A 27,005-nucleotide genomic window follows, 5' to 3' on the forward strand; every position below is an offset into this window, starting at 1 on the left:
CCCCTTGTCAATATGCCTGGTTTCTGTCCTCTGTTCGAGCCTTGACCCCTCTTCAGTGTGAAGTTGTACCTCCTCCTGACTTTCTGGGTTCTTATGAATCATGAAGCAGGCATGACTGCCGTGGTGGGGGAGGGAGGGCAGATGATGGGCCAGGCCGACATCCACCGTCACACATTTGAATTAAAGAAATCTGGCCCATCTCACCCATCTTCCCCAGAGTGTCACTCGTGGTCCTGTATTGGCCCTATCCTACTTCCCATCACCCTTCTCTCCCCAGTCCCCATCAGGGAATTAAAAAAGGGAGGTGGAGGGAAGGACAAAGGGGACCAGACCCTGGATACAAGAAGGAAGAAGACAGGCTGATTACAGCACCCCCCCATCCCCCCGCCCTCCCTGCTCACTCGACCCTTTGTCATGTCTCTGCCTGCCCTGCTTGTCAGCACTGTCAGTACACACAGGTGCTGATGCCGGTGAAAGAGCCTTGCCAGTTGGGCCTTTGAAGACCCAGGGATGGGGGGAGGCTTACAAAGGAGGCCTTGCCCAGACTCTGCCAGCAGAGGGACCCACTTCCTTCAGACAATTTCATTCTCAGCTGCCAAGAGGTTCAAGACACAGGGTACTGTGACTTCCAGATATGACCACAAGGGGGAGGCATTGTCATGTCCTCAGCCCTGAGTATCGGGCCTGACCTTTAGCCTTACAGCTATGTTTCAGAAGGCAGGCAAAGCTCTAGGACATTGCCTGGAGGTTAAAGCAAGGCCCCAGGCATGCTTTAGCAACCAGCCTCTGAGGGGATATGGAGACGTGCCCTTCTCCCCATCTGCCTCCCCTCAGACTCACCCGTGTCCTCTGCTGCTGCCTGACTAAGTGTCCTGTGACTCTCTGAGCTGCTCAGCCCCTGCCCCGCCCTTGGTCTCTCAGCTTTTGACGTGTTTCAAGGGAAATCTATTAAAATCTTTCAAGTTCTGTCCTGAGTTGGAAGAGTCTGTAGGAATCGAGGGCAGCGTGGGGGCCCTTGATTCTCTCTCCTCGGTGACTGACTATTTGGATACAGGCTCCGTCACGGTCCTGCACATGTAATGTCCCCACACCTAGGAGTCCACACCTTATATCTCCATCCACCTGAACATGTTCCTAGAACACCCACGGCTACAGTCTTATGCCATTCTTATCACACATACGGGCAGAACCAGAATCCCAAGCACTGCCTTTATGTTTTGTGTCAGGGTCTTCCCAGGGAGCCTTGGCTGGCCTGGGGCCTGTCATGTGGAGCAGCCTCTGTCTCCCTAGTTTTGGGATCAAAGGTGTGTGCCGCCATGCCTGGCCCGCATCATGAATGAGCAAAGCGCGTCACTGAGGGTGGCCGGAACCTGGGTAGGCCATTCAAAGCATAGGCTGTCTGTCTCTGTCCGCTTGTTTGATCAAAGTTTTACAAACCTGCTAAGGAAGTGAGGTAGTTCGGCAATGGGGATGTGAGAGCCACTCACGAGGGCCACAAATGGTGGCATATATGGTGTGAAAACCACGTGTTTGTGCCTCTCTGACTTGTATCTATCTCATGGACCATCTTGGTAGAAACTCATTTTTATGATGGATAACACCATGTACTCCACCCACCCAGGTCCATTACAGGGCACAAATGACACCAGGGGCCCAGTGTTTTTTTAGTTCAGTTTTGGGGGAGGGGTGTGATAGATAAGCACTGGCGGACAGGTAGGGATGTGAGAAATGTGGTCGGTGTGGTCAAGGGTTGGCCAGCACTGTTTCATTTTCAGAGACCTCAGGTCTCAGCTCAGGTTGTCCTTGAACCCCCTGTATAGTTCAGGGTGGCCTTGAACTCACAGAGATTCTCCTGCCCCAACTCTCCATGTGTTGAGATTATAGATATGAGTGACCATGATATGACAATGGTCAGAGTTGGGAGCCAGAGTACTTGGGTTTGCCTTTGGCTGAGGTAGGGCAGAGGCGAAGTGAAGGATGGAAGAGAACTGTGTCCCTACCTGGAAGGTCAGAGGCTGGATCCTGCAGTTCCCTGAAGAAGAAAGCAGAGCAGGAACCGGAGGCCACACAGTTAGAGAAGGCAGGTGAGCGTTAGGGGAGGTGATCTCAGTGCAGAAGGCAGGAACATAGGAACTACTGGCATCCATGAAGATGTCCATGGCACAGGGAGACACTTACCCAGCCCTGATCCCACTAGGCTGCCTGGAGACCTCAACCATTCAAGGCTCAGACTCTGTCATGTCACACAGCCTGGCTGTCCTTAGACCATGTGCATGCATGCACAGGCCACCCAGACAGCCTTCTCTGTGGAAGCTTACATACAGCCTTCTTCAGACATTAACTCTTACATTCAATAACCTAGGCAAATTCACCGTCTGATGCTCAGTTTTCTCCTCTAAAATGTCCTAACGGTACATCACCAGACTCCAGCAGAAGCAGGCACTCAGGAAGTGCTCTTGCTAAACACCTCCATTTACTGTGGCTGCACCCTCACGGTGGCTCTCCTCAGAGCAGAAAAACCCAGGAGTTCAGCACAGAAAACCACCCCCTAGCCTCAGGAAGAAGGGCCTGTGGCCCAATGGCCCTGCTCAGCACTGGAGTATTGTCCAGGAAAAGTGGGGCTGGGGTCACTCATGTCCTGTTCAGTCCATGGTTTCGAGAGAGCAGCAAGTTGTCCCGGCAAAGGGATGCGTACAACCGTTTTCTCCCACAGCTGTATTCATCGCCTCCCTCTTTCCCTTCCTGTCTCCCTCTGCCCATCCACTCCTCTATCCAGTACAGGCCAGGGTCTGCTCTGAGACATCACTGTATTCAATGCTAATAACAGCAGCAGAGGATCATGAACTGGGACTCCCCCATGGTCTGGGAAAGGAGCATATGATGGTAGAACCGACAGGCGCAGGTTCTGGTCTCAGCATCTTCATTTACTGTGTATGTGTGCGATCACAAGGTGAACTGTTTCACTTCTGTTCAGCCCAGCATTCTCCTCAGGAAAAGAGTCTTTTCCTAGCCACATCTCAAGGCTCCTAAGGGAGGCAAGAAGTAGTCTGCCCGGCTTGAGCAAGGAGCTCAGAAAATGGGCTCCATGCCGGGTTACCTACGAGTCTGCGTGGGGCCAGAATATGATGACTGCTAATGGTGCTTCCTGGAGTGAGATTGTATTTTCAGTTCATCTCAGCTTGGGACAAAGACATGATCTCTGGCTTCTTGAGTTTCGATCGGTCTTAATAACAGGGGGGTGTCGGGGAGTGTGGATGTTGGAGTGAGCTTAATGAAGGCGGACCAATGTTAAGAGAGGGAGACAGAGGTCTGAGATAGTCCTGCTAAGACAGGGAAGGATTAGCTAAAATCAGACTCGCTGAGCAGAATGGGGAGAGAGTTAGGCTGGGTAATTTGTTTTTCATAGACTCCGGTGTCTCTTGTGCACAAGTCCCCAATGTTCCTGATGCCATGACCCTTTAAAACAGCTCCTCGCGTTGTTGTGGTGAGCCCCAGCCATAAAATGGTTTCATTGCTACTTCCCAACTGTCATTTTGCTACTGTCCTGAATCCCAATGTAAATATCTGATAGGCAGGACATCTGAGTCGTGACTCCCAAAGGGGTCACGGCCCACAGGTTGAGAACTGCTGAACTAGAGGGGTCCTGTGGAGGGCTCAACATGCAAGGACAGAGCAGACCCAGCCGGGCAGGTAGCACCATGCCAGCTGGGCATGTCGAGTGGCAGGTCACGACATTTTTTTCTCTAGACCTCACTTCTGGTTTCATCGAGGTAAAGGGGTTGAGGGCTGGACCCACTGTGGTTTTTCTTGATGGGGAACAGAGGCCAAGGGGGACCTGAAGGATGAGGAGGAGGGTGCTGATGGAAAATTACAGACTGCCGGTGTCACTTCACACCCTCCACTGCTAGGAAGTTGGAGCAGATAAAGGGGAAGTCCACGTGAAGGGAGATTTCCCTTGCTCCCCACAACTTCCCCTGTTCGCACTCCACCTCTCACCGAAGAAGTGCCTCAACCTTCCCAGAGGCCACCGGCCTTTTCGCATCCATGCTGTGAACACGCGCTCGGGGAATGCTGTTTTGGAAAATCCTCCCATCGTTGCCGAGGGCACCACATTCCCCACGTGTTTTCACATTTGACGGCTGCCAGGCTGTTCCAGAGGAGCCTTCGGTGTGTGGCTCTGTGATGGGCAGAATCAGGGTGTCTGGGTCCTAGAACCCCTACTAGAGCCTGCGGCAAATACTGGCAACTCTCCTTAAGTACCTGTGATTCCCTAGCCTGGCCAAGTTGCCTTAAACCCTCACAGGAACCCTGAAAGCATCCGTTATCCACCTTTCCAGAGTGGGAGACTGAGGCTCAGAAGCTTCCTCGGCTGAGAGACCATGGTAAGAGAGGTGAGGAAAGTCAGGGTGGCTGAGCTGTGCCCTGGATCCTATTTGCATTTCCCTTCCTGGGATATGCAGGCTCTGGAGCCTTCTCTAGGAAAAATCCCAAGGAGAAGGCAGTGGCTGCGAAGGTCTAGAGCTCTGCTGGGGAGCTGCAGAGGGCAGGTACTTGGTGGAAAACTCCAGTGTGTGATTCACCCTCCTCCCATGCCCTCGTCACTGAGGCCAGCTCCCCTCCCAAGGTCCCCAGTGTCCAGTTGGTGGCTCCCATCCCACTGCTCTGGTAAGAGGGGTTGTACCTTGCCTAAGAAGGAGCCAGTTTTGGGGGTGGAGGTGAGGGTAAGGATGAGGGGTCAGCAGCAGGAGGAGAGAGGTTAGGGAGGTAGGGCTGCTTGAGGCAACAGGTCAGCAAGGCTCTTCGTGGTTGTGGGGCTTGTTCTGCCAGTACCTACTGGGAAGACACTAGTCAGGAGAGGGGGCCCTGGAAGGGACAGAGAGACAGGTCAGGAGGCTGGCTGGCCAGAGGGTTTATAGAGTCTTCAGTCTTTCTTGTTACTTGTGGTCTTTTGCCTCTCCACTCTTCCCCCTCCCTCTCTCTGGGGCTGTGGTAGGGAGGAGCAGAGAACTGAAGGTGAGAATTCCTCTTCCAGGTCTGGAGACACTTACTCACTCAGGAGCAAGCGCTCTAGCTGAGCTGAGCCACCAGGTAAGTAAGGAGCATGCGCAGGAGCCCTCAGTCTGATTCTCACACCGCCTGTACCCCCGAGTCTGGAGAGCTGAGGACTCAGACCAGAGGCCAGACCTGGCAGGACTTTGTGTCTGGGCAGGAAGCAGGGAACTGTGGTCCACTGAAGCCGCAGGGAGTGTGATGTTTAGGCATGCTCCAGCGTCACCCTCGTTGTCCACACCAACGGAACTGCTCAGGGACGAGCCTGAGTAGTAGGAAAGTCCACAGATGGGGAACTGGCCCCGAGAGGAGAGAGGCGGGCCATCTGCCTGCCAGGGGAGGGCGGTCTGTTCCCAGGGCAGGAAGGGCGAGTGGATGGATTTGGAACTAACAGTCACAGGTTGGGGGCGCCTGCTTCCCAGGCAGCCAGGGCCAGCTGCAGGCAGCCTGAGCGCCTCTCAGAAGGGGGGGGGGGAGCTCCAGCTGGGTTGGGTCTGGGCCTGAGGGAGAGGGGGAGCTGGTGAAGATGTGGGCTGCCACAGTGGAGCCCAGCTGCCTACCAGCTGTGAAGGGCTACAGGAGCCAGGCTTTGGGGCCATGCACACAGGTATGTGTGTGCAAGGGGACGTGACGGAATGGCACCAGGGTGCTCAGGGGTGGGTGCTGGTATGTGGGTACGGGCTGAAGTGGGGCTGGGTCTCTCCTGTGCCGGGGAGGGGGTGAAGGTGTCTGAGTGGAACCCTAGCGGTGTGTGTGGGGTAGGGGAGGGCAGATTTCTGGAGGTGCCTCCTGAAACCCAGGGTGGGCTTCCATCTAACCTGCCCAGCTCCTGAGAGGAGAGCTAAGGCTGTACTTTCTGGTCCTTTGAAGACAGAACCCAGGATATGCTCAAGGGCACCCAAGTATGGTGAAGTCCTTCCCCTGCCCCCAGACTGCCCCAGCCTGGCAAAGCAGGTGGACAGCCTGTGGAGGAGATCAATGGCTGCGGAGGTAACAGAGCTTGCGAAGGGGAACGAGTTGTCTGTGCTGTCGCTGAATCATTCCTAGCAAAGAGACTAGAGGTGGGAGGGCACCTCGGGGGTGGAGCTGCCCTTTGGGTTTGTTGTTGTTTTTGTTTTTGTGAGGCGGGCTCTGGCCATGCAGCTGGGCTGGCCTGGACCTCAACCATCCTGCCTCTATCCCTAGTTCTGGAGATCTCAGGCATGTGCTACTATACTGGCCCTAAAATTAAAGAAAGGAAAGAGGGCCTTGGGCAGCTTGATTTTATGGCTATTGTCCTCTGGACATTTCACCCCTGAGCCTAACTTGAACGTCCAGTGCTGTGGTTTCAGCCCTCTTTCGCTCTGCTCATCCTGGCCCCGGGCCATCTCTCCTTTTGTGTGCCTTTGCTTTCATTCTGCTGTTCCAGTTTTTCCATTCTTACCTGTGATACATGCTTTTATCAAGAATCTCTTAAATAATTTTTTTTATTTGTTTATTTTCTGTGTATGGATGTTTTGCCTGCTTGCATGTCTGTACACTACATGCCTGGGGCATGAGGAGGCCGGGAGAGGAATCCTCTGGGGCCAAGGTTACAGTTATGAGTCACCCTGTTGGTGCTGGGAGTTGAACCTGGGTCCTCTGGAAGGTCAGCCAGTGCTCTTAAGGGCCGAGCCATCTCTCCAGGCCCAATCTTTTATTTATAAAAAGTTCATGCCCGTGGCTGTCCATCATCTCAGGCTCTCTTCTTCTTTCTCATCCTTGATAAGCCTCAGTCTCAGGACTGGACTGGGTTCTGGGTTTGCTCCCCTGACACTGCTGTCTTCTATCTTCCCCTTCATTCATTCCTTTGTGTACTCCTTCATTCATTCCTTCATGTACTCCTTTTCCCCACCAGGTCTTCCCCTCCAGCTCTTGAGATGCTCTTCATCTTACAGCGGCTGCCAGTGGTTGGGAGAGAGCAAGGCTTGCCATCTGCCAGGTCCCTTGGGGTTCCTTGCATGTGGGGCTTGCTGTGAGCCCAGCTATCCCATGGCTTAGCAAGCAAAGGCAACCTGTTATGGTCTTTTACACACCTCTTCACCACTACCCGCTCACTCTGTCCATACCCCTATTGAGAGAGAAGGGGTCATTCTCTCCTCTGGGAGATTTAGGGCTCAGAGGGAAGGTGCATTTGCCTAAATCACGAAGCAGGACGGAGTCCTGCTACTCGTTATCTTGGTGAATTGGTTTGGCCCTTAAAGATCTATTTAACTGAGCACGTGCTGTGTGTCAGGTGTTCTTCAACCCCGAGCCTCACTTCCTCCTCTGTAATGCAGGTTCAATAGTACTGGTAACTTCAGAGAGCGTTAGGATGAGATTTGATAGTGGATATTAAGAATTTTATGTCTTTAATCGCGTGTTGATTCAGACGTGCCTCTCATTGTTGTAATTAACAAGTCTGGGTGAACTTGATTTCCTGTCTTGTGGCAGCGTTTGCAGCTCATTCATTAGACCTTTATTTGTTCATCATTTATCATTTGGAAATGATTCAGGCGTCACTCTGCAAGGTGCTAACTGTTTCAGTCTGGGTTCAGGCTTCACTGACTGCTCCTCTGGGAGGGACCGAGCTCCGGTGGGTGGGCTCCGGTAATGCATCCTGGAGCCCCTCCCTCCCTGCCTCATCCTTCTTCCTTGTGCCTGAGAGGCCGGAGCCCTGAGTTTGCACCAGCTCTCCTTTTCCCTTTCCTGCCCAGAGCTTTCACAGAGTTAGAAACTCTGAGCATATCCCAATACCAGAACCTCACCCTGCCATGCTTTCTCATTCCTGGGATAGCCTGCACCCTCCAACTCACCTTCAAAATTTTCCACAACCCTAGCTGGTTCCTGCCCACGCCTTTCTAACGGACTTGGGCTTGGGCTGTTGCCTGGGTTAAAAGGACTAACAAATAAACACAGAGTCTTCCTTCATAAAAAGACTCCCTGTGTTTCCCCAGAGCACCCGGGGGAGTAGAGATTGCCTAGCAGGCCTGGTCACTTGACTCCCTGGATGTCCCAGGAGGTGAGGGTCAGTGGGCAGTGCTTCCCTGACAGTATAGTCACCTCCTTCTTGGCATCTCCCTGGGAGGAAGGCCAATAGTGGCCTCAGGATGACCAGCTGTATGGAGGCAAGGAGGAAGGAGGAAGCAGCCGTGGGTTCTAGATGCAGTTTGCCTCCTGGAAATTGACAAATAGACAAGAGGAACAGAAAACGGAATGGACAGTGTCCCGTGGAGGCTTCAGGAGTGCTGGACAGTTCAGATGGCAGGGGGAAGGGAATGGCGACAGCCCCAAAGGGCAGCTCCGTCCAGGCTGTCCTTGTAAGCCACAGAGAGAAGCTCCAGCCACGCGCTCAGCCTGATCTTGAGGTCATGTTCACATGACCACCATCCAAGTGCCCCTTGCTGGCCCCAAGATTCCCTACCTTTCTCAGGACAGACATACAAAGAAACAGCTTCCCTTGAAGGCCTACTGCTGGACTGGATGCCAAGCCTGTCCTCCGCTGGCCCTACTTAGAGGCCCCACCTTCCAGCTCTCTCCCAATCAGACCCCACAGTGAGCCAGCTCCCATGTTTACCAGGCCTCTATTGATCACAACTGCTCAGGAAAGCCCCGTGAGCCACTTCGGCCACACCTGCCCTTTAACCTTGGCACCCCTGGCAGCCTTTGAGCCCTTCTGGTCTGGAGGCCAGAGGCCAGGTCGCTGTTATTCACAGCACACTGAAGATCTGGACAGAAGGGCCAGCTCGCATGGTGGCTGGCTATAAAGATAAAAGGGAATTTTAGCTCTAAGTTCCTCAGTGATGGGGTTTTAGTCACAGCTCTGCCCCTGGGTGGTGTTGAGCAAGTCTCTGACCCCTAAAACCCTGCTTTGTCTGCTGAAGACTTGGCAAGCTAAGATCTGCTTCCTGTTGGCTCAGCCTCATAACTCTGAGAGTGGAGTGTCACTTGAGGCAGAAATGTCATCAAGAGCTTGGGAAGAAAGGTAATATGCCAACAGAAAGGACTGGGCTAGAAAGATCAGGGTGAAGGGAGATGGGTATGTAGGCTGGGTATGTGTGTGTGTGTGAAAGAAAGAGAGAGAGAGAGAGAGAGAGAGAGAGAGAGAGAGAGAGAGAGAGAGAATGTGTATTCTCCCCTTATTAGGTTTCTGCGTCTCACAGTCCTGCCTTACCTTACAGGGCCTCCTTATCCAGTATGGATGGAAAAGTTGCAGTCCATGAAGATGGGTATCCAGTGGTCTCTTGGGTCCCTGAGGAGGGAGAGATGATGGACCAGAAAGGCAAGGACCAGATGCAGGATCGAGGCCAATGGACCAACAAGATGGAGTTTGTGCTGTCAGTGGCTGGGGAGATCATTGGGCTAGGCAATGTCTGGAGGTTTCCCTATCTCTGCTACAAAAACGGAGGTGGTGAGTTCATGTTCAGCTGGTGTGGTGGGGAGTGCCAGGCCTGCCAGCTGGGAGTGTGGTCAAGTGGAAGGGGGCTAGCCTTGAATCTGGAAAGCTCCTGTTGGGTCTTACCTCCACCTCCAGCCTCAGGGCTCCTCCTTATGAGCTGGGGGTGACATAACATCCAAGGCTGTGTAAGATTTAAGCCAGACACAGAAGCAGAAACATGAGGCCTGGCTTCTTAAGCTTCTGCATTACTCCCCGAGGTCTATCACGGCTAATGGGATTCATTCATCGATCCGTTCATTCAGCTCTCATGACTGCGTGCTGTCAGGAGCCAAGGCTCTGTTCTAGATGCAAGCCAGAACTTGGCCTGCATGCTGCATTCTGATGAAGGCTGCAGATCACAGGCAAGAAACACATGTGGCCTGTCATGGTGATGAGTTGATCCACAAAGAGAAAAACAGGAAAAAGGGAGAGGGACTCCTGGGTGACATCTAAACAGACATGAAGAAGGTGAAAGGGGATCCTTTGTGACCGATGAGATTCGTTCTTGGGTCTGGAAGGTAGCTCTTCTTGCAGCAATGGCTTGTTCTAATACATATCAGAACGGTTCCGGGAACTGAAAACACACTTAGAGATAATCATTGTTTAGAAAAGGTTTCTAAACCCTATTTGTACTGAACCTGATAAATATCTAGTAGGTGTGTCCAGCCCCTTGACCCAGGTTTGACATTGATGGAAGCAAACCTCTTGTGGATCAAAATTTTTTTTTTTTTAAAGTTGCACCTGTAGTAAAATTATGCAGGTTTTACTACATTTCCACATTGTTCCTTTGACAGTACAGTCTGACATCCTAAGGTGAGCTGGGGGTTCCTGTATCTAGGAATGTGATGTTTTATATGAGAGGCTTGAGCACTGTGGGCTCTGGCATCCAAATGATTCTCTCCCAAACTAACCCGGGGCTGCCTATAACTGGGCAGCTGGACTTTCACTTCAACCCTTCTTTCTCTCATCTTTAACATGAGGGCCACAATAAGGCCCAGGCTCCCACCATAGAGTTCCTCTGGGGGCTCTAGAAAAATAATTAGACCAGCTGGGAATAGATTTATATGGAACATGACGTCACAGATGAATCCAAATATCATTGTTTTGCTTTAGGCTAGAATTGTCCCAACTCTTTGTGATAACAAGGCTCACCTCCTCCAGATCACAGGAAGTTTATCTTTTATCAAAATATGTAAACAGATTCATTGATCATTGGTTAATGAGCATAGCTCTGTGGAGGAGATTACCTTTCAAAAGAGTAGAAAAATAATAACATATTAGGATAAGATCATCTCTGGTTGTGAGAGACAGTGGAGCCACTTAACGTCGCCATCCTTAAGAAATGCCTCACCTCCTAGATGAGGCAGGACTCTGGTTCAGTGAAAGCCAGGCCTTTGCCTAAGGTAGATACCAGCAGAGGGAGGGAGAGTCTAAAGGGACTTCAAGCTGAAATCCATTGGCTAAGGTCCCCGTGGCCACTGTCAGGCTGCTTATCTGCGCAGCTGGGTACGAACCAGGAGGCTGTGGCCAGGCAGTGTTCCCGGGCTAGGATTAATAAGCCCATTTGAGGAGAGGACATTTGCAGTGCTGGGAGCTCAGTAGAGAGCCATGTGCCAAGGGCTTCCTGCACTATACCCAGAGCCAGCCTCCATCTAGCCCCAGAGGGCCCAAGGAAAGCCTGTCTCTGGGTCTCCAGGGCTCTGCATCTTCTGTGGGGGTGAAAGCCTGCATTCCAGGGCACAGGGGATGTATTCCTGCAGCTGGAGGAAAGGGCCTGTGGGCCATATGCTCCCATGGACTTCTTTGAAGGACCTCCTTCAAAGTGTGGAAACTGCACTCAGGGGCCACTGATTAGCCTTATTTTATTTAGAATTTTTCTTTGAAATTTATTTTGTTTTATATGTGTGACTGTTTCACCTGCATGTGTGTATGTGTACTGCCCACACAGCCTGATACACATCGAGGTCAGAGGAGGGTGTTGGAGTCCTAGAAATGAATTTATGGATAATTGTGATCTGGAATGTGGGTACTGAGAACTGAACCCAGGTCCTCTGTGAGAGCAAGTCTTTGTATTTTTTTCTTTTTAAAATTTTATTTATTACAATTTATTCACTTTTAAATTTAATTTTATATATATATATTTATTTATTTATTTATTACAGTTTATTCACTTTGTATCCCCATTGCAGCTCCCTCCCTTGTCTCCTCTCAGTCCCACCCACCCTCGCTCCTCTCCCCCTATGCCCTTTCCCTAGTCTCCGGGTAGTGGAGGACCTCCTCCCCTTCTATCTGACCCTAGCCTATCAGGTCTCATTAAGGCTGGCTGCATCATCTTCCTATGTGGCCTGGCAAGGCTGCACCCCCTTCACCCTCTAGGGGGAGGTGATCAAACAGACAGCCACTGAGTTCACATCAGAGACAGCCCCTGTACCCCTTACTAGGGAACTGAGCAGCCAATGGACTTCCATTGAACGTGGGGTCTAGGTCCTCTCCATGCATGGTCCTTAGTCTTTTAACAGCTGAGCCATCTCTCTCCAGCCCTATTAGTTATCCTTTAAAAGGGAATTATGATGCATGCTGCAGCATGGGTGAATTTGAAGATGAGATCAATGAAACAAATATACCTGGATAAATGTTATGGTTCCATTCACGTATTCCATGTGAGGTGGCCAGAATAGGAAAATTCACAGAGACAGGAAGTAGGTTGTCATTGGCAGGGGCTGAAGAGGCAGAGCTCATGTTTGATGCATACAGAGTTTCCATTTGGGAAGATGAAAAAGCTCTCTGGAGGTAGATGCATAGCATTGAGAACACTTTAGTGCTATGGGATTCTACACTTATGAAAAATGTATGTACTTACACTGCATCTATTCAGCATGCATGGACACACTGAGAAAAGAGGAATATCTCAGCAGTTACGCCTAAAGGAGCAAAATTCGAAAAGTGCGTTAGGATGTGGGTGGTTTTCACTAAACACAAAACTAAAAGTCCAGTGAGAAAAATAATAAGAAAATACCATCTCCTGCACTAGAAAATTCTATGGATGCTGAAATGCTGTCAAGTATAGAGGTTTGTGATATGGATTTAGAAGTGGTGGCCAAATGACATATAAAACATTCTAATTTTCGTGAAGAAGAAATGTGTGTGCTTACAAGAAATTTAGAGAGAGGGCCTGTAATTCCAGAACTTGGGTCCCTGAGTCAGGAGCATCAAGGCCAGAAGGACGACATGGTGAAACCTTGTCTAACGAAACAGAACCAGGCAGATTCTGAAAGAAGAGCTGGGGTAGAGTTCCGCAGTAGAGCACTTGGTTGCTGTGTGTGAGGCTCTGGGTTGTCAGCCTAGTGCCATCTCACCAACAAAAGATGGGAAGGAAAACAGGGAAGAAGAAGAAAAGGGAAGGATGTAGGAAAGGAGGGAGGGAGAGAGGGAGACAGGCAGGCAGGTATGAAGTAGGCATGCAGCAGACATGCAGGCATGCAGGCCGCAGGCAGGCAAGCTTTGGAAAGGATACACACTGCTCTGTGCTTTCATTCCCTTTGTGCTCCCTGGTTCTCCTCGGCGGGAGTGAGGACTTCAGAGGCATCGTGGTCGGGAGTGAAGCCTCAGGGTCACCGATGTGCTGTGTTCGTTTCCTCATGCGTGCCTGAGTTCTTGTGCTTGCAACCTGGGCTTGGGTTTTCTTATCTGTGAAGGGGATGAGAACCGTATCTCCCTCTCCCTCTCGGGAGGTTGACTCGTGCTGGTGAAGCTTAGAAGAGGGTCTGACATAGAAGGCACCAACAAAGTGCAAAGTTGCAAAACAAAACAAAACAAAACACAAAAGCAAAACCAGAAAACAAACAAACAAAGAAAGAAAGAATCCTCTCTCCGCGAGGGCCCTCTGGGTCCAGACAGTAGTCAGCAGCTCTGCAGGTCGCTGTAGGGCCTGCTTCAGGGCAGGCGGAGCAGACCGCCCCTAGGGTTTGAGGAAAGCCCTCGGAAAACTCCTGGTGAGAAAAGAAGGCTCCCAAGTTGGCTTTGTTTGTTTCTAAAATGTACCCATCTTGATAGCTTAATAAGCGTATCAAATTATACAGAACACATGTTTTTCTTTCAAAACTAATACGTGATTTGATTTGTAAAACACAGTAAATAGTTCATTTGCTGGAGCTTCCATCTCAGGATTCATTTCTTTCTTTTTTATTTTATTTTTTCCCCAAGGCTTTGCCTGACTTATTTGGGGCTCCTGTCAGGATCTTCTGCCGGGCACCCCTGACAGCGTGCGGCTAGACAGAGACACTGAGGGTCTTGGATGTGTGAGAGACGAGACTGTGGGGGTCTGGGGAGGCTAGGGGTTCAAGGTCTGGAAGTGGCAAGCGGCTCAGACTCCGCCGTTCTTTTCTTTTCAGGAGCTTTCTTTGTCCCCTACTTCATCTTCTTCTTCAGCTGTGGCATCCCGGTGTTCTTCCTGGAGGTGGCACTGGGCCAGTATAGCAGCCAGGGGAGTGTTACTGCTTGGAGGAAGATCTGTCCCCTCCTCCAAGGTGAGTGTCATCCTTCTCCCTTTCTTCCCTCGGACCCACCATCCTGCCTGCCTCTATTTGTTGTCCCTGCTCTTGTTTTCCTGTTCCCAGCTTCACTTGCCATGCTCTCCTCTCCTGTGTTGTGTGAAATCAGCCTCTTGAGGCCCAAAGTTTAGATAGCCAGGGAGAAGGGTGTGTCGAGAGAAATGGTATAGAATTATAGGTACCAAATTAGGCGTGGATATTGGGAGATGCAGCCAGGACCCTGAACTCTAACCTTCGTCGGTCCCGGGGAAAGTATGTCTCTGACTCCATGTCATGACTCAAACAGGCTTCAGGAGACTTCATCAGCACCAGAATGCTGGTGGCGTGATAGCCAGCACCTTTGGAACCTGGCTGTGTCAGTGTTCATGTGAGCCTCTGGTTACTGTCATTACACTGACCTCATTCTACAGACAAAGAAAGTGGGGTCATTCGCCACGAGTTTAAACACCCGAGGCCTTTTCTTCTTGCCTCCATTAGTTACAGCTTACCCTTCTCTGGTCGATCTCTGGTGTGGACACAAGCAGCCGGGCTGCCTTTTTACCAGCCTCCCTCAGTGGCTTACCTAGTTCCCAGGGCTACAGTGGAGGGCCCAAGAGCCCCCTTGTCTCTGAGACATCTCTTACACCTCAGATGCAGAAAAGGTTCTTCATGTTAGTACCTGAAGGACCACTAGGGACCAGGCTAGCTGGCTTGTTTGTCCAGAAAGGGACCAAATCGGCTGTGCCTGATGAGAACTGTGTGTCCTGGCTCCCGAGAAGGCTGGCTGCCTAACTAAAGACTGGGAAAAGGCAAGGCTGGTTGCAAGCTGCACCTCTTGGGGCTGTGGCTGGCCTCTGGTAGTATCCAGGAGACCCCCGCTGGGGCCACGGCCCAGCCAAGCACTGCAGCTAAGGTCACCGTGAGAACTCGTTTCCACTGAGGAGACCGCATTCTTGACACAGCCTCAGCGGCTGTCCACGCTCTTGCCAATCCTGCCTTGCTCCTTCCTGCTTTGCCGCTTCTCATTTTACAGGTGATCTATGATGGCAATAGAAAAATAGAAAGGGCAGGCAGGGAGAAATAGAGAGAGAGAGAGAGAGTGAGATGGGGACAGTGACAGAGACAGAGGGCAGGCAGAGGGAAAGAAGGAAATGTTCCCACTGCCATGGGAATATATGTAAGACAATGAATCTATCTAACCTTCCTTAAGCAGGTGATACAAAGTTTGGTGTAGGGGCACAGGCGCTGTGTGAAATGTGTCTTGGCTTATGCTGACCTCTTTGACTCTCGCTTTGCTCCTGCAGGCATTGGCATGGCATCTGTGGTCATTGAGTCTTACTTGAACATCTACTACATCATCATCCTCGCCTGGGCTCTCTTCTACCTCTTCAGCTCCTTCACCTGGGAGCTTCCCTGGACAACTTGCACCAACTCCTGGAACACAGGTATCTGTGCGTCAGTCCTACCACGGGGCCTTGACCATGAGGTTGGCCCGTGGCAGCTGGTGACAGCGCATCACAGACCTTGCCTTAGAGCTGAGCTGCATGGGCTGTGCTTTCAGTTCTACTGGCCGGCCCTTCTGTGCAGCCAGGCAGACCAGCCACTGGGGGAACCAGTGAGGCTGTTATACAACCGCAGCATGCCTCCATTTAGCAAGCGTTTCTGGGCGCCTCTCACGGGTCAAACACTGTCAAAGGCTGAGTAAGGGCTTGACTTGGCCGCAGTAGAAGAAGATGAAGCAGCAAAGCAAGACTTGCCCTTGATGGGTGGGGGGAAAAAAGTACAGCAATTATAGAATAACGGGAGAGGTTAGAGCCCATCTTGATAACCGCACAGGGAAAGTTCAGCACAGGGTCTAGGCGCTTTGAGTGGCACACGGGAAGGCCAGCAGCCTATCGAAGGGAGCTGCCCTTGTGGGCTGGGCTTGTCTGTGCTCCATATTGCTCTGGAGGGTTTTGGCACATTCATAGGAGTGGCCAGACAGGTGCAGTAGACACAGGCTGTAAGAGAGGAGGAGGAGGAGGAGGAGGAGGGGGAGGAGCTGGTCCTCCTCCCCCCCCCCCCCGCCCATATCCTGGCTCCTGAGGAAACTCCTGGGCCTAGAAAGAGTGGGGGGCTCTGGGTAACAGCCAGCGGGTAAGTGCAAGGGCATCCTCCCTCATCGGGTCCCTGACTGATATACTTCCCCATCCTTGTCCCCGACAGAGCACTGCGTGGACTATCTGAACCGCTCAGCAGCCAGAGCAGCGAGCCACTTGGAGAACGTCACCTCACCTGTCATGGAATTCTGGGAGTAGGTCCTGGGCCTGGTTGCCATATACCAGGGGCCCTAAGCACAGGAAGCCTGGATGTCTGCACTGTGCAAACTTGAACATTGGTGGTGCATGCTTCAGGCTCTGCACATGCTGTCTAGCATCACCCGTCCTCTGCCCCCTAGACCGGTATCCTTTAGGAATAAGGGAACCTTCACAGTCAGCCTTGATTACCTACCTATGCTTTCATACGTACCCCAAGCCTTCACATGTCTGTACAAGCTTGCACTTTTTCACCTGTATCCACTCGTTCTCATGGCTGCCCTTTGGTGCTGTCTGCATACTGCAGCTGCACGCACACATCCCCAGACCTCTTCGTCCACAGGGTCAGAGAGATCACTTTTATTATCTTCTGGCAGCCAGCTGTGTGTTCACTGGTAGCCAGTTGGTAGCTTGACACTGATTGGTAAATGTGCTCATCACTCACTCTCCTGAACAATGGATGATGCACGCCTCCACCCTGGAAGGCCATGTGCACTGCCTGCTTTCCTCGTGGTCCGCCTGTGTCCTCACACCGACTCACCCTGCACACACTCACCTGTTTACCTGTGCCCTCTCACCTGCCCATTCTGGGTGGTCTGGCCTCTCTCCTAGGCAAACGCATGTCCACCCTCATTTTCTGATAATAACATACTTCCATTCCCTCCCTTTGATCCTGTGCCATCTCTGACCTCTCTCTGCATGTCTCTGTGTGTGTGTGTGTCCATTCTCCATCACTTGCTCTTTATCTCTCTGTACAACAGAGAAACCTAGATGAGTTAGAAAGACACAGATACCCGTGGCATTATGGTGGTTTGGCCTTCTAACAGCCAGGGGCACTCAGACCACAGGTGGGAACTTGGCATGGCCGTGGAGAGGTTGTTGGTGATGGGGACAGGGGAGGGATGGCCTTGGAGAGTGTTACCTGTTGGGTCAGGTCTGAATCAGGAGACTTGGTGATGGAGGCAGACTGTCCCCTTTGATCTCTCAACTGGTTACTTATTTCTCCCAATCCCTTAGGAGACGGGTTTTGGGCATTACGTCCGGCATCCATGACCTGGGGTCCCTGCGCTGGGAGCTGGCCTTGTGCCTCCTGCTCGCCTGGATCATCTGCTACTTCTGCATCTGGAAGGGGGTCAAGTCTACGGGCAAGGTGAGGTGTCCCGGCTCCTTGTGAGTACCTACAGCCATAGAATCCTCAGGGATGGCTGAAAGGGCCCCTCAGGAGAGCAGAAAGAAAGATCTATTTTTGTAAGAACAGGTGAGGGTGCAGGAACACGGGGATTGAGCTCGATACAAGGGGAGACATTTTCCTAAGAAGATTTCACGAGACCTGTTTATCTAAGCAATATTTTGAGCGAAACAAACCCGTAAGGGTCCCCCTTTTGAAGCTCATCAGTTTCCAAGCTGTCAGCAATATGGGGTGGTGGTGGCTCCTACTCTCCTTTGCATGTGTGTATCTGTCTCCTGTTCTTATGACATGCCTGTTGCACGTAAATGACACATGAAGAGTTCCCATGCGTATTAGCAAACAGAACCGCCTTTGGGGGTAAGTGCCAATCAGTGAGGGAGTTTAAGCCAAGAATGGGCAGCAGTGGGCTTGTTCTGGGGTGAGATTTCAGACCTGGGCATCATTTCCAGTCCCCTAGACTTGGAGGAATGATGCCTCCTGCTTTTCAAAGACAAGACTGGCAGGTGACGAGTGTTCGGATTGGCCTCGGGCCTGCAATGAGAGCCTTCAGGGAGGATGTATTGATTTCAGAGTGGGATTTGAGGGAGGATGGATCAGGACAGGAACTTGAGGCTGCTGGTCATTGCCAGGAAATGTGCTCGTCAGGAGGCAGAGAGTGTGGGAGGGAAGCAGGTCTGGGGTTGTAACAGTGTCCATCCCACAGTTAAGGTTCTTGTCCAAAAGCCCCACAACTTCCCAGTGTAGCACCACTAGCTGGGAACCAAGATTTTTAGCACGTGAACCTGCCCGGGAGACGTTTCACAACTAAATGGTGATACTCCTCCTTCCCTGGGTTGTGGTCGAAAAAGAGCAACAACAGGAAAGATAAGAATGATGGCCCAGGCAGAGACAACCTTGACAGGGCAGCATGGAGTCCCTTTTGAGTCTCTAGAATGCTCGGGCTACTGCTGCCGCCCCAACCTGGACCTGGAAAAGTACAATCTGGATCACCCATGGATTGCCAGGCGAACCTGGCCACCTTCTTCCTGGAGAGGAGCCCACACTCAGGGGCTCCGGGGAGGGTACCCAGGGTGGTGGGTGGAGGGGGCCAGGTTCCCAGCCTTCCCTGTCTTCCCCACTTGCGCTCCCCTCCTCTCCTCCCTGCCGATGTGTATCAACACTCTGCTGGGGAGTAGGGCCCGCTGGAATGTGTAAAGGGAGGTGTGGAAAGTTTCATGCACTCGCCAGCCATCGGCTGTGTGGATGAAGCGGGAGGTCTGAGCTCCTGGGGTGGATGTGGAGTGATGTGCCCTGCCCCCCCCCTCTGTGTACCCAGGCCAGGAGTGACTTCTCTGCTTTCCCTCCAGGTTGTTTACTTCACAGCCACTTTCCCCTACCTCATGTTGATTATTCTCTTGATCCGGGGTGTCACCCTGCCTGGAGCCTACCAGGGCATCGTCTTCTACCTGAAGCCAGATTTGCTCCGCCTCAAGGACCCCCAGGTGGGCACCACAAGGGGACATCCCCCCCCCCCCCCCCGTTAACTGATACGTGTCCTCACCAGACTCTGCTGCACTCTTAAAGTCTCCTGTTGCTTTTCCTTGGGTTTGAGAGAAATAGATGTGTACCGGAGAAGAACTAGAGATCATAGAAGGAATTTGGGAGAAAATGGACGGGCATCGCTTGAAATCCCACCACCACTATTAGCGTTTTTACTCTATTTCCTCCCCCCACCCCCAACACAAGGGTGTGGATGTGTTAACACAGTTGAGCTAATTCTATTTAGAGAAATGGATCCTTTGACTTAAATTGTGTTATAAGCTTTTCCCTGTGCCATTAAGTTCATCTTTAAATGCCATCTCAGCGTCTGTAGAATATCCCCTCCAAACATCATTTATTCAACAAAAATATCCGGAGGGCGTCTTAACAGCTAGGTACTGCCTGACGCTGGGGCTAGAATGGTGGAGAAAGTGGGCCATGTCCCTCCCCTGCTGAACCCTGACCCCCAGCCTCGGACACTGAGGTGACGTCTGCTTTCAAATACACATGGTCTGTCAGTATCTGAGGGCCATTGTCCACGAGACCACACCCGCAGATTCTCGGGTCTCTCGTTAGGAACAGTGCAGTGTTTTGTCTGACCTGGGCTCATCCTATCACACACATTAAATCATCCCTAGATGGCTCGTGATGCCACCGTGTCAGCTGCATTTAAACAGCTGTTCTGTCCTGTCCATACAGGGGACAGCGCTAAGAAAAATGTCAGTCCTTGTTAGGACAGGTACAATTGGTTTTTTTTCTTCTGAATATTTTTCATCTGAGGGTGGGTTAACTCCCCATCCCCACCCCTCCGTTCCTAGTGTGTGTCTCTCTCTCTGGCCTGGGACTTGGGCAGGAGAGGCTGCCTGGCTAGGGTGCTCCTGGGATAGGCACTGGGCTTACAGATGTTTATCACCACGCCTGGCTTTTTACCCTGGGCATTTCCTCATGAATATATTGGCCATTTACATTTCCCCCTTTAGGACTTGTCCAAGCCCCCTCCCCCCATTTTTTTATTTTTATGAGGTAGCCTGTGCCCCAGGTCACAGTTCGAAAGATGCCATGCAGGCACACTGGGTGAACGAATGCCAGAGACAATTCAGTTTATCAGGTCCAGGGACAGCCTGGGCCTGTAGATGACACCTGGGCCATTCCCACATGCATTTGCTGCTTTCTGAGTATGCACAGAGCCAAACTGAAAACGGGTCCTGCCTGTGAGAAGGTGGATGTGGAGAGGAGGCTGCAGGCGTGGTCTGTGTGGGACACTAAGAGGTGGGCTGTGCTCTAGTGAGGGGCTGCATTCTGTTCGCCAGAGCTCTAGGCCCTAGCTGCCTCTACCACTTTCTTGGGCCTCACGTAGGTGTGGATGGATGCGGGCACCCAGATCTTCTTCTCCTTTGCCATCTGCCAGGGCTGCCTGACGGCCCTGGGCAGCTACAACAAGTACCACAACAACTGCTATAGGTGAGAGCCACTGGTGTGTCAGGGGAGGGCAACCCTGCCTCTGTGGGAGCTAAGCAGGGCCTATGTGGACACCTTTCTGGTGTTTGCTTTACCTGTGCCGTATCGCTCTTGTTTTTTCTTGCTTTTTTTTTTCTTCTGTGTTTTTCCATTCCTCTTCTTTCTCCTTTCCCTTCTATCTTTTGGTCTGTCCTTCTTGGACTGCCTTTTCTCTTCTCCTTTATCTTCTCTTCCCCATCTCTGTCTGACTTTATTTATTCCCCCAGGGACTCCATCGCCCTCTGCTTCCTGAACAGTGCTACCAGCTTCGTGGCTGGGTTTGTCGTCTTCTCCATCCTGGGCTTCATGTCTCAAGAACAGGGGATACCCATTTCTGAAGTGGCTGAGTCAGGTAGGAGACAGTCTCCACATGCTGCTTGGGACGGAGGAAAGAGCAAGCCCTCCTGATGGGGGTGGGGGGAGTCACAAAACCAGGACGAAAGGCCTTTTTAGCTTGAGGGGTTGTGCATCAACAAAGCTTTTAGAACCATGGGAGAGAAGATAAGCAAGGAGAAGGGAAGAAAGCAGAAGAGGAAGGAAGGGAGGGAGATAGGAAAAGAGGGAGGGAGAGAGAGAGAATCAGATTAGAATCTGTGTGTGTGTGTGTGTGTGTGTGTGTGCACAAGCTTACCTGAAGGTTAGTCCCAAGGAAGAACACAGAATGGAATTACTTGTTTTCTTTAAACAGCCCTGCCCACATGCTTACACAGAGGCTCACAGGTACACCAGATGCTTACAGGCACACAAATCTGCTCACAAACATATTCCCATGGGGGCACTCAAAAATGCTCAGGACTCACAGACGTTCACGGATACAGACACATGGAGACACACATAGAAGAGCACAGAAGTCTACACACAGGTGCTCACAGGCACAAGCACACAGATGTGATTAGTCATTCACAAAAAATCATATGTATAAATCCACACACACACACACACACACACACACTCAGACATTCATAAATGAACACAGGAGCACGTAGAAATCACAGGAGTCCACCCTCATAGATGCTCACAGATACAGTGATCCTCGCATAAACTCAAGGCTTATGCAAACACTAGCAGGTGTATGCCGACGCTAACAGATGTGCATAGAATCTCGCAGGCCCTACAGATATTCACAGACACAGACACAGACACAGACACAGACACAGACACAGACACAGACACAGACACTCGGAGACAGGCGCTCAGAGCAGCACACGGGCTTTCACAGGTGACCACAGACGCTGGAGTTTACAGACACAGACACCCACAGACACACATAGATGCTAAAGGCACACAGACACTCACGGGCACTCATGGGCACTCATGGGCGCTCACAGGCAGGTCAAGGTGCACACAGTTGTCCCCACACGCTCCTGGGTGCATGTTGTGCTAAGGAGAGGGCCTCTCTTCAGGTAGTGAGTGGTCTGGAGTTCACATAGCTGTATTGTGTTCTTGGCAGGTCCCGGGCTGGCCTTCATAGCCTTCCCCAAAGCCGTGACAATGATGCCTCTGTCCCAGCTGTGGTCCTGCCTTTTCTTCATCATGCTCCTCTTTCTAGGGCTGGATAGCCAGGTACAGCACCCTTGTCTGGGGGTCCCTCTTTCCGCCTCTGCACTTTTCCTCACATGCCTTCTCCCCACCACGCCCCAGAGGCCTCCCTCACTGTGGTTTGGGTCTTTTGCCTGGTGTTCTGATGGGTGCTCCCAGCCCTCCAGAGCCCCTGCTGTGAAAGGGCTGTCACTTTGCTCCATAGATGCTTAGTTACTCATCGCCAGACTCGTGGTCCAGCCCCTCCTGCCTCCCAACCCTCCAGACTGGGATTCCTGGGATATGAAGTTGTAGCCCAGGACAGGACTGGCTCCTCATTGCCCCTCCCCACACATCAGCGTAGACAAATAGAGTGACACATGGCAGGGTCGCGGGGGGCAGGGGGCAGAGGTGGGCAAGGCCTGTGCCCTGGCCTCACAGCTATCTCTCGGCTCACAGTTCGTCTGTATGGAGTGCCTGGTGACCGCCTCCATGGACATGTTCCCTCAGCAGCTCCGGAAGAGAGGCCGCAGGGAGCTGCTGATCCTGGCTGTGGCCATTGTTTGCTACTTGATGGGGCTTCTTCTGGTCACTGAGGTGAGAGGACAGTGCTGGGGGGGGGCAGAACCCTTCCTTCCTTCTGTCCAGGAGTGAGGCTGAAGGTCCCACTCACTGGAATCTAAGTGCTGGGTGATGGAGAGCCACACACACACACAAATGCCCTAAATACCAAGGAAGTCTGAATGGGGCTGGGTGACAGCAGAGTCTGCCGCTGTTTGGGCGCGACTCTACCTGTAACACCGTTGGGCATGCGTCCCACCTCCCTTTCCTCAGGTCGCTTGGCCCCTAGGCAGATCTCCTTACGTGGAGGCTGTTTCTGCTCCTGGTACCTTTCCCCATTCCGCCGAGCAGGCTTTCTCTTGAGTCTGACAGGTGCTCAGGCTGAGACCCTTCCTTAGGCTTACAACATGGGAGAGGACCGCCACAACCTTGCGCCCTCCCCCCCCCCAAATGGAGTGAGGGGTGCTACTTCCACCAAGAGGGGATACTGATATAACACACTACCGCTGGCCCCTTACCCCCAGCGCCTTGGGGTATCAGAAATTATTGTCCCGAGGCTGATGGTAGTTCCTGATGGCAGAACTAGGCCAAGCTGACTGACTCCTGTAACAGGTTTCTCCTGAGCAGGGCAGGGCAGGGCAGCACACCTCCCTGTGGCGGCAGGTGTTGGCCCTGCCCAGGCCTTAGCTTCCTCCTTCTCCACAGGGTGGGATGTATATCTTCCAGCTCTTTGACTACTATGCCTCCAGCGGCATATGCCTGCTCTTCCTTTCCTTGTTCGAGGTGGTCTGCATTGGCTGGGTGTATGGTAAGTGGGGCAGGGGGCTGCAGAGCAGGAACAAGATGCCCCAGGGCTGAGGAGGGCAGGATCCGTCCAGGATGGAAGTCTTGGTCTGTCTGTCTGGGCTGTTTGCTTTTGCTAGGAGTGTCAGACATGCCTGGAGGCCCGGTGTCTCTCTGAGAGTTAAGGGGAGGACAAAACAGGCAATCCTAGTCAGAGGGGATCTTTAGGGCCATTTGGCCTGACACCTCCTCCCAGCACCCACCCTCAGCTTCCTCCTTGCTTTTCCAAGAGCCAAGCCAGGTACATAGGCTTGGAACATTGTGGAACATTGAACACATTAGGCATTGCTTTCTTGCAGGGAGGAGGATTCTGTCCTGTCCTGACTTCCAGGGATGGCTTGGGTCCCACAGCAGTAGCAATCCCAGTGCCTCAGCAATCCCTGAGCCATTGTAATGCTTGGTGATAGCTGAGGTTCCAGGCACTGCCCTGGGCAGGTCACATGCCATTTCAAGACCTACATCTTGGCCTTTTTTTTTTTTTTTTTTTTTTGGCCTAAGCTCTTGCACAATCACTAAATGGAGAAGCCATCTCTGATCCTGGTCTGTGGGTTGCTTGGCAACAGGTTGGGGACAACATGCTAATGTCACCAGGCCTGGAACACAGAGAATGAGTAGACACCTCATATTAGGGTCTCAGAGGAAGCCTGACCAGGAAGGTACTCACTTCACAACCCTGGCCTTCCTGTGGTGTCCTTTCCTGTCATTGGAGCTGGTTCCTCCTCCCACCTTAAGCATTAGATATCTGCCTGATTCTCCTGCAACTCTTGTTCTCAAAGGCGCCAATAAACTCAGTCCAGGGGGTGGACACACCTCCTGGCAATGCTGGGCTTGGAACTTTGGCCTTCAGAAGTCAAAGCTGTGGCCCGTTAAAGCTTGGCATTCATGTGCCAGTGATCAGTGGGAAGGCAGTGAGCTGGGGTTAGAGGAGGCCCCTGGACGTGGCCACCGGTGAATAGCCTGTCACATCCAAGGAGATCCTGGTCCTGCCTGAAACAAGGGCCAGGGGGAAAGCCGACATAAGCAAAGCCAGTGAGCGTCTTCACTAGGTGCAAACCGACCCGACAGTGCCCAGCGTGAGGAAGTCACAGTTCTAGAATCAGGAGCACAGCTCTATTCATCCTTAGACAGGACAGCAGAGGCTGCTCCAACAGCTGATGGGCAGCAGCTTCTGCCGCCACCACCATCACCGTCACCGCCACCGCCACGGGGAGGTCCAGTCTGCATCTCCTTAACGTGTTATCATTTCTATCCTGGCCCAGGGGCGGACCGTTTCTATGACAATGTAGAGGACATGATTGGCTACCGGCCGTGGCCCTTGGTGAAGATCTCCTGGCTCTTCCTGACCCCTGGCCTTTGCCTGGTACACACCTTCTCACCGCCCCTTCTCCCCCTTGTCTGAGGAGGACTTGGTACCCGGGGGCTCTTTCCTGGTCCCTCTCTTTTCCTTCTCTCCTGGGCCTCTCATCCACCTGTCTTCATTTAGTCTCCCTTCTGCTTTTTAGCTATCCCTCCTCCACAGCCTTACTCTCCCCCTGATAGGCCTCTTCCTGTCTGTCTTGAGCTCCTTAAACCCCATGCTCACCATCTGCCTCAGTCCCTGTGACTGACGGATCAGCAGCACTGTCCTACCTCAGATGCCTGTCAGAGTGGGTGGGTGGTCCTCGGTCCTTAGCTGTTGGTATAGCCGGGGAGGAACTCTGGGTGGCTCTTGTATCATCCCCCTCCTCTCCCTTTTAGGCCACCTTCATTTTCTCCTTGAGCAAGTACACACCTCTCCAATATAACAATGTCTATACATACCCTTCTTGGGGATACTCCATTGGATGGCTCTTGGCTTTCTCCTCCATGGCCTGTGTCCCACTCTTCATCATCATCACCCTCCTGAAGACCCAGGGTTCCTTCAAGAAGGTAGGTGGCCATGGAGGTGACCCAGTGAAGGAGGCCCCCGAGAGAGGCTTAGGCGAGGGGCCCATGTCAGCTCCCCATAGAGGAAAGCCCCGAGACTACATGGAGGTCTTTGAGACCTTTGAAGACCAGGCCTCCGGAGTCCCAAGTTCATAGAATCTGACCTCAGGCTGACCTTGAAGGCCAGCTAGCCACACGCTGCTTAATGGTTAAGGGAAAAACAAGGGCCAAATGGGGCCAGATGCAGAAGGGCTAAAGAACACATATAGATTCTGGCTTGGGAAAACTGCCAAGTGCACCCTGGCTCCTAGCTTCTTTGCTTATCATAGTCCCAGCTGGAGCCCAGCCGGTGGCTCCTATGTAGTTTGGGGTATGTCTTCCTGGAGGAAGCCACTGCCAACGGCCCATAAAGATACTAATTTTGTCTGTCAAAGTCAGACTCTCCAGTAGTAATAGAGAAGCATCTACAGTGCTTTAACTGAATGGGCTTTTTGAGTTCTTGCTATACATATCAGCAAGGTCAGAGATGGGGGATAACTGGAAAATACTTAACGGGGTATATCACAATGGTAATTAGAAGGGCAGTGAGGACAGTCATGGCACTTTTCACCTGTCCTGGGCCAAGGAACTGTCCCATTAGGTGTGTTGTTACCCCTATTTCATGGATTAGGAAAGTGAGGGGACTGATGGGATAGAAGAGTTAGGTGAGTTACCTGAGATTGTTCTAGTTAGAACCGGAAAACCAGGAATTCATACTCTGTCTCAAAAAAAAAAAGTATGAATTTTGGAGACAGTGTTTCTCTGTGTAGCCCTGGCTGTCCTGGATTCACTCGGTAGACCAGGCTGGCCTGGAACTCACAGAGATCCGCCTACCTCTGCCTTCCCGAGTGCCGGGATTACAGGTGTGTGCTACCACGCCGGGCTGAGTTTGCACTCTTAATTATTTCTCATTTCCCGCCTTCATGTCAGAACCGTTCTGCATTCAGCCGTGAGCGCCCGGCCTTGTTTCTGGGGACAGAACCACAGAGGGCGTCCTCCCGCTCACCCGCTCACCCCAGCATTTATTTACTCCCTGCTGCTCTTCTCCACAGCGCCTTCAAATACTCATCACACCGGACCCGAGTCTGCCCCAGCCACGGCAGCGTCCACCTCGGGACGGCTCCCCTGCTCAAAACTGTTCTTCCTCTCCTGCCAAACAAGAGCTCACTGCCTGGGAGAAGGAGACACACTTGTAGGAAGCGCCAGAGGCCAGGTGGTTCCAGAGCCAGGAACCTGGTCAAGGCTACTTCCACCAGGGATAACTCTCTGCTCCGTCCTGCTGAGGCCTTCGAGGTCTCTGGAAAAGCCCTTCCGGGAGCCACTTTTTCTGTGCAGCTGGAATGGCTCGCCAACCTCTCAGTCCTTCCCAACCGTGCTCCAGGAAGCTGTGTTTGCCATGTTCTTTGTACTCAAAACCCCGACTTGGATTAAGAACCCAAGAGCTGGACAGGCAGAGTGATGCTCTGCAGAGCCCAAGAGCCTCCTCGGACTTTGCTGCTCTTTGCTGAGGCTCCTGGGCCTCCAGCCTCTCCCTTGCCTCCATAACAAGCCTGTACGGAACACCCGCTCCTGCATGCGTGCCTCTTCCTTGTCTCTCTCCACTCCAGCTGTTCATGGGTGGGAGGTCA

At 52.2% G+C, this 27,005-nt stretch overlaps 1 protein-coding gene across 3 annotated transcripts; it reads left to right on the forward strand.

Annotated features, from left to right (window-relative positions):
• The first annotated feature begins 5,506 nt into the window (after window positions 1–5,506).
• Window positions 5,507–26,951, forward strand: LOC110546069 (sodium- and chloride-dependent betaine transporter). 3 transcript variants are annotated; one of them, XM_060384137.1, is made up of 15 exons: window positions 5,507–5,656; window positions 9,228–9,457; window positions 13,876–14,010; window positions 15,318–15,458; window positions 16,219–16,306; window positions 17,325–17,457; window positions 18,843–18,977; window positions 20,372–20,475; window positions 20,739–20,863; window positions 21,962–22,074; window positions 22,489–22,626; window positions 23,296–23,398; window positions 24,693–24,793; window positions 25,171–25,341; window positions 26,430–26,951. In XM_060384137.1, the coding sequence occupies exons 2-15, from the start codon at window positions 9,244–9,246 to the stop codon at window positions 26,571–26,573; spliced, it is 1,845 nt and encodes a 614-aa protein (XP_060240120.1). In that variant the 5' UTR covers window positions 5,507–5,656; window positions 9,228–9,243; the 3' UTR covers window positions 26,574–26,951. The 3 variants fall into 3 exon arrangements, with proteins under 3 accessions (XP_060240120.1, XP_060240118.1, XP_060240119.1); XM_060384135.1 differs by lacking the exon at window positions 5,507–5,656 and adding an exon at window positions 5,947–6,039; XM_060384136.1 differs by lacking the exon at window positions 5,507–5,656 and adding an exon at window positions 8,722–9,031.
• The last annotated feature ends 54 nt before the right edge of the window (window positions 26,952–27,005 follow it).

Source organism: Meriones unguiculatus, chromosome 5 (genome assembly GCF_030254825.1).
Source record: "Meriones unguiculatus strain TT.TT164.6M chromosome 5, Bangor_MerUng_6.1, whole genome shotgun sequence".
Lineage (NCBI taxonomy): Eukaryota > Metazoa > Chordata > Mammalia > Rodentia > Muridae > Meriones > Meriones unguiculatus.

What these genes read in the sequence shown, in the direction of transcription:
- LOC110546069 (XM_060384135.1), top strand. Translation starts at nt 5,954, where the DNA reads ATGGTGAAGTCCTTCCCCTGCCCCCAGACTGCCCCAGCCTGGCAAAGC. An exon ending in TCCGCCTCAAGGACCCCCAG is followed by an intron (nt 18,978 to 20,371) that starts GTGGGCACCACA and finishes GGCCTCACGTAG; the next exon opens with GTGTGGATGGATGCGGGCAC. An exon ending in CCCAGGGTTCCTTCAAGAAG is followed by an intron (nt 25,342 to 26,429) that starts GTAGGTGGCCAT and finishes TCTTCTCCACAG; the next exon opens with CGCCTTCAAATACTCATCAC.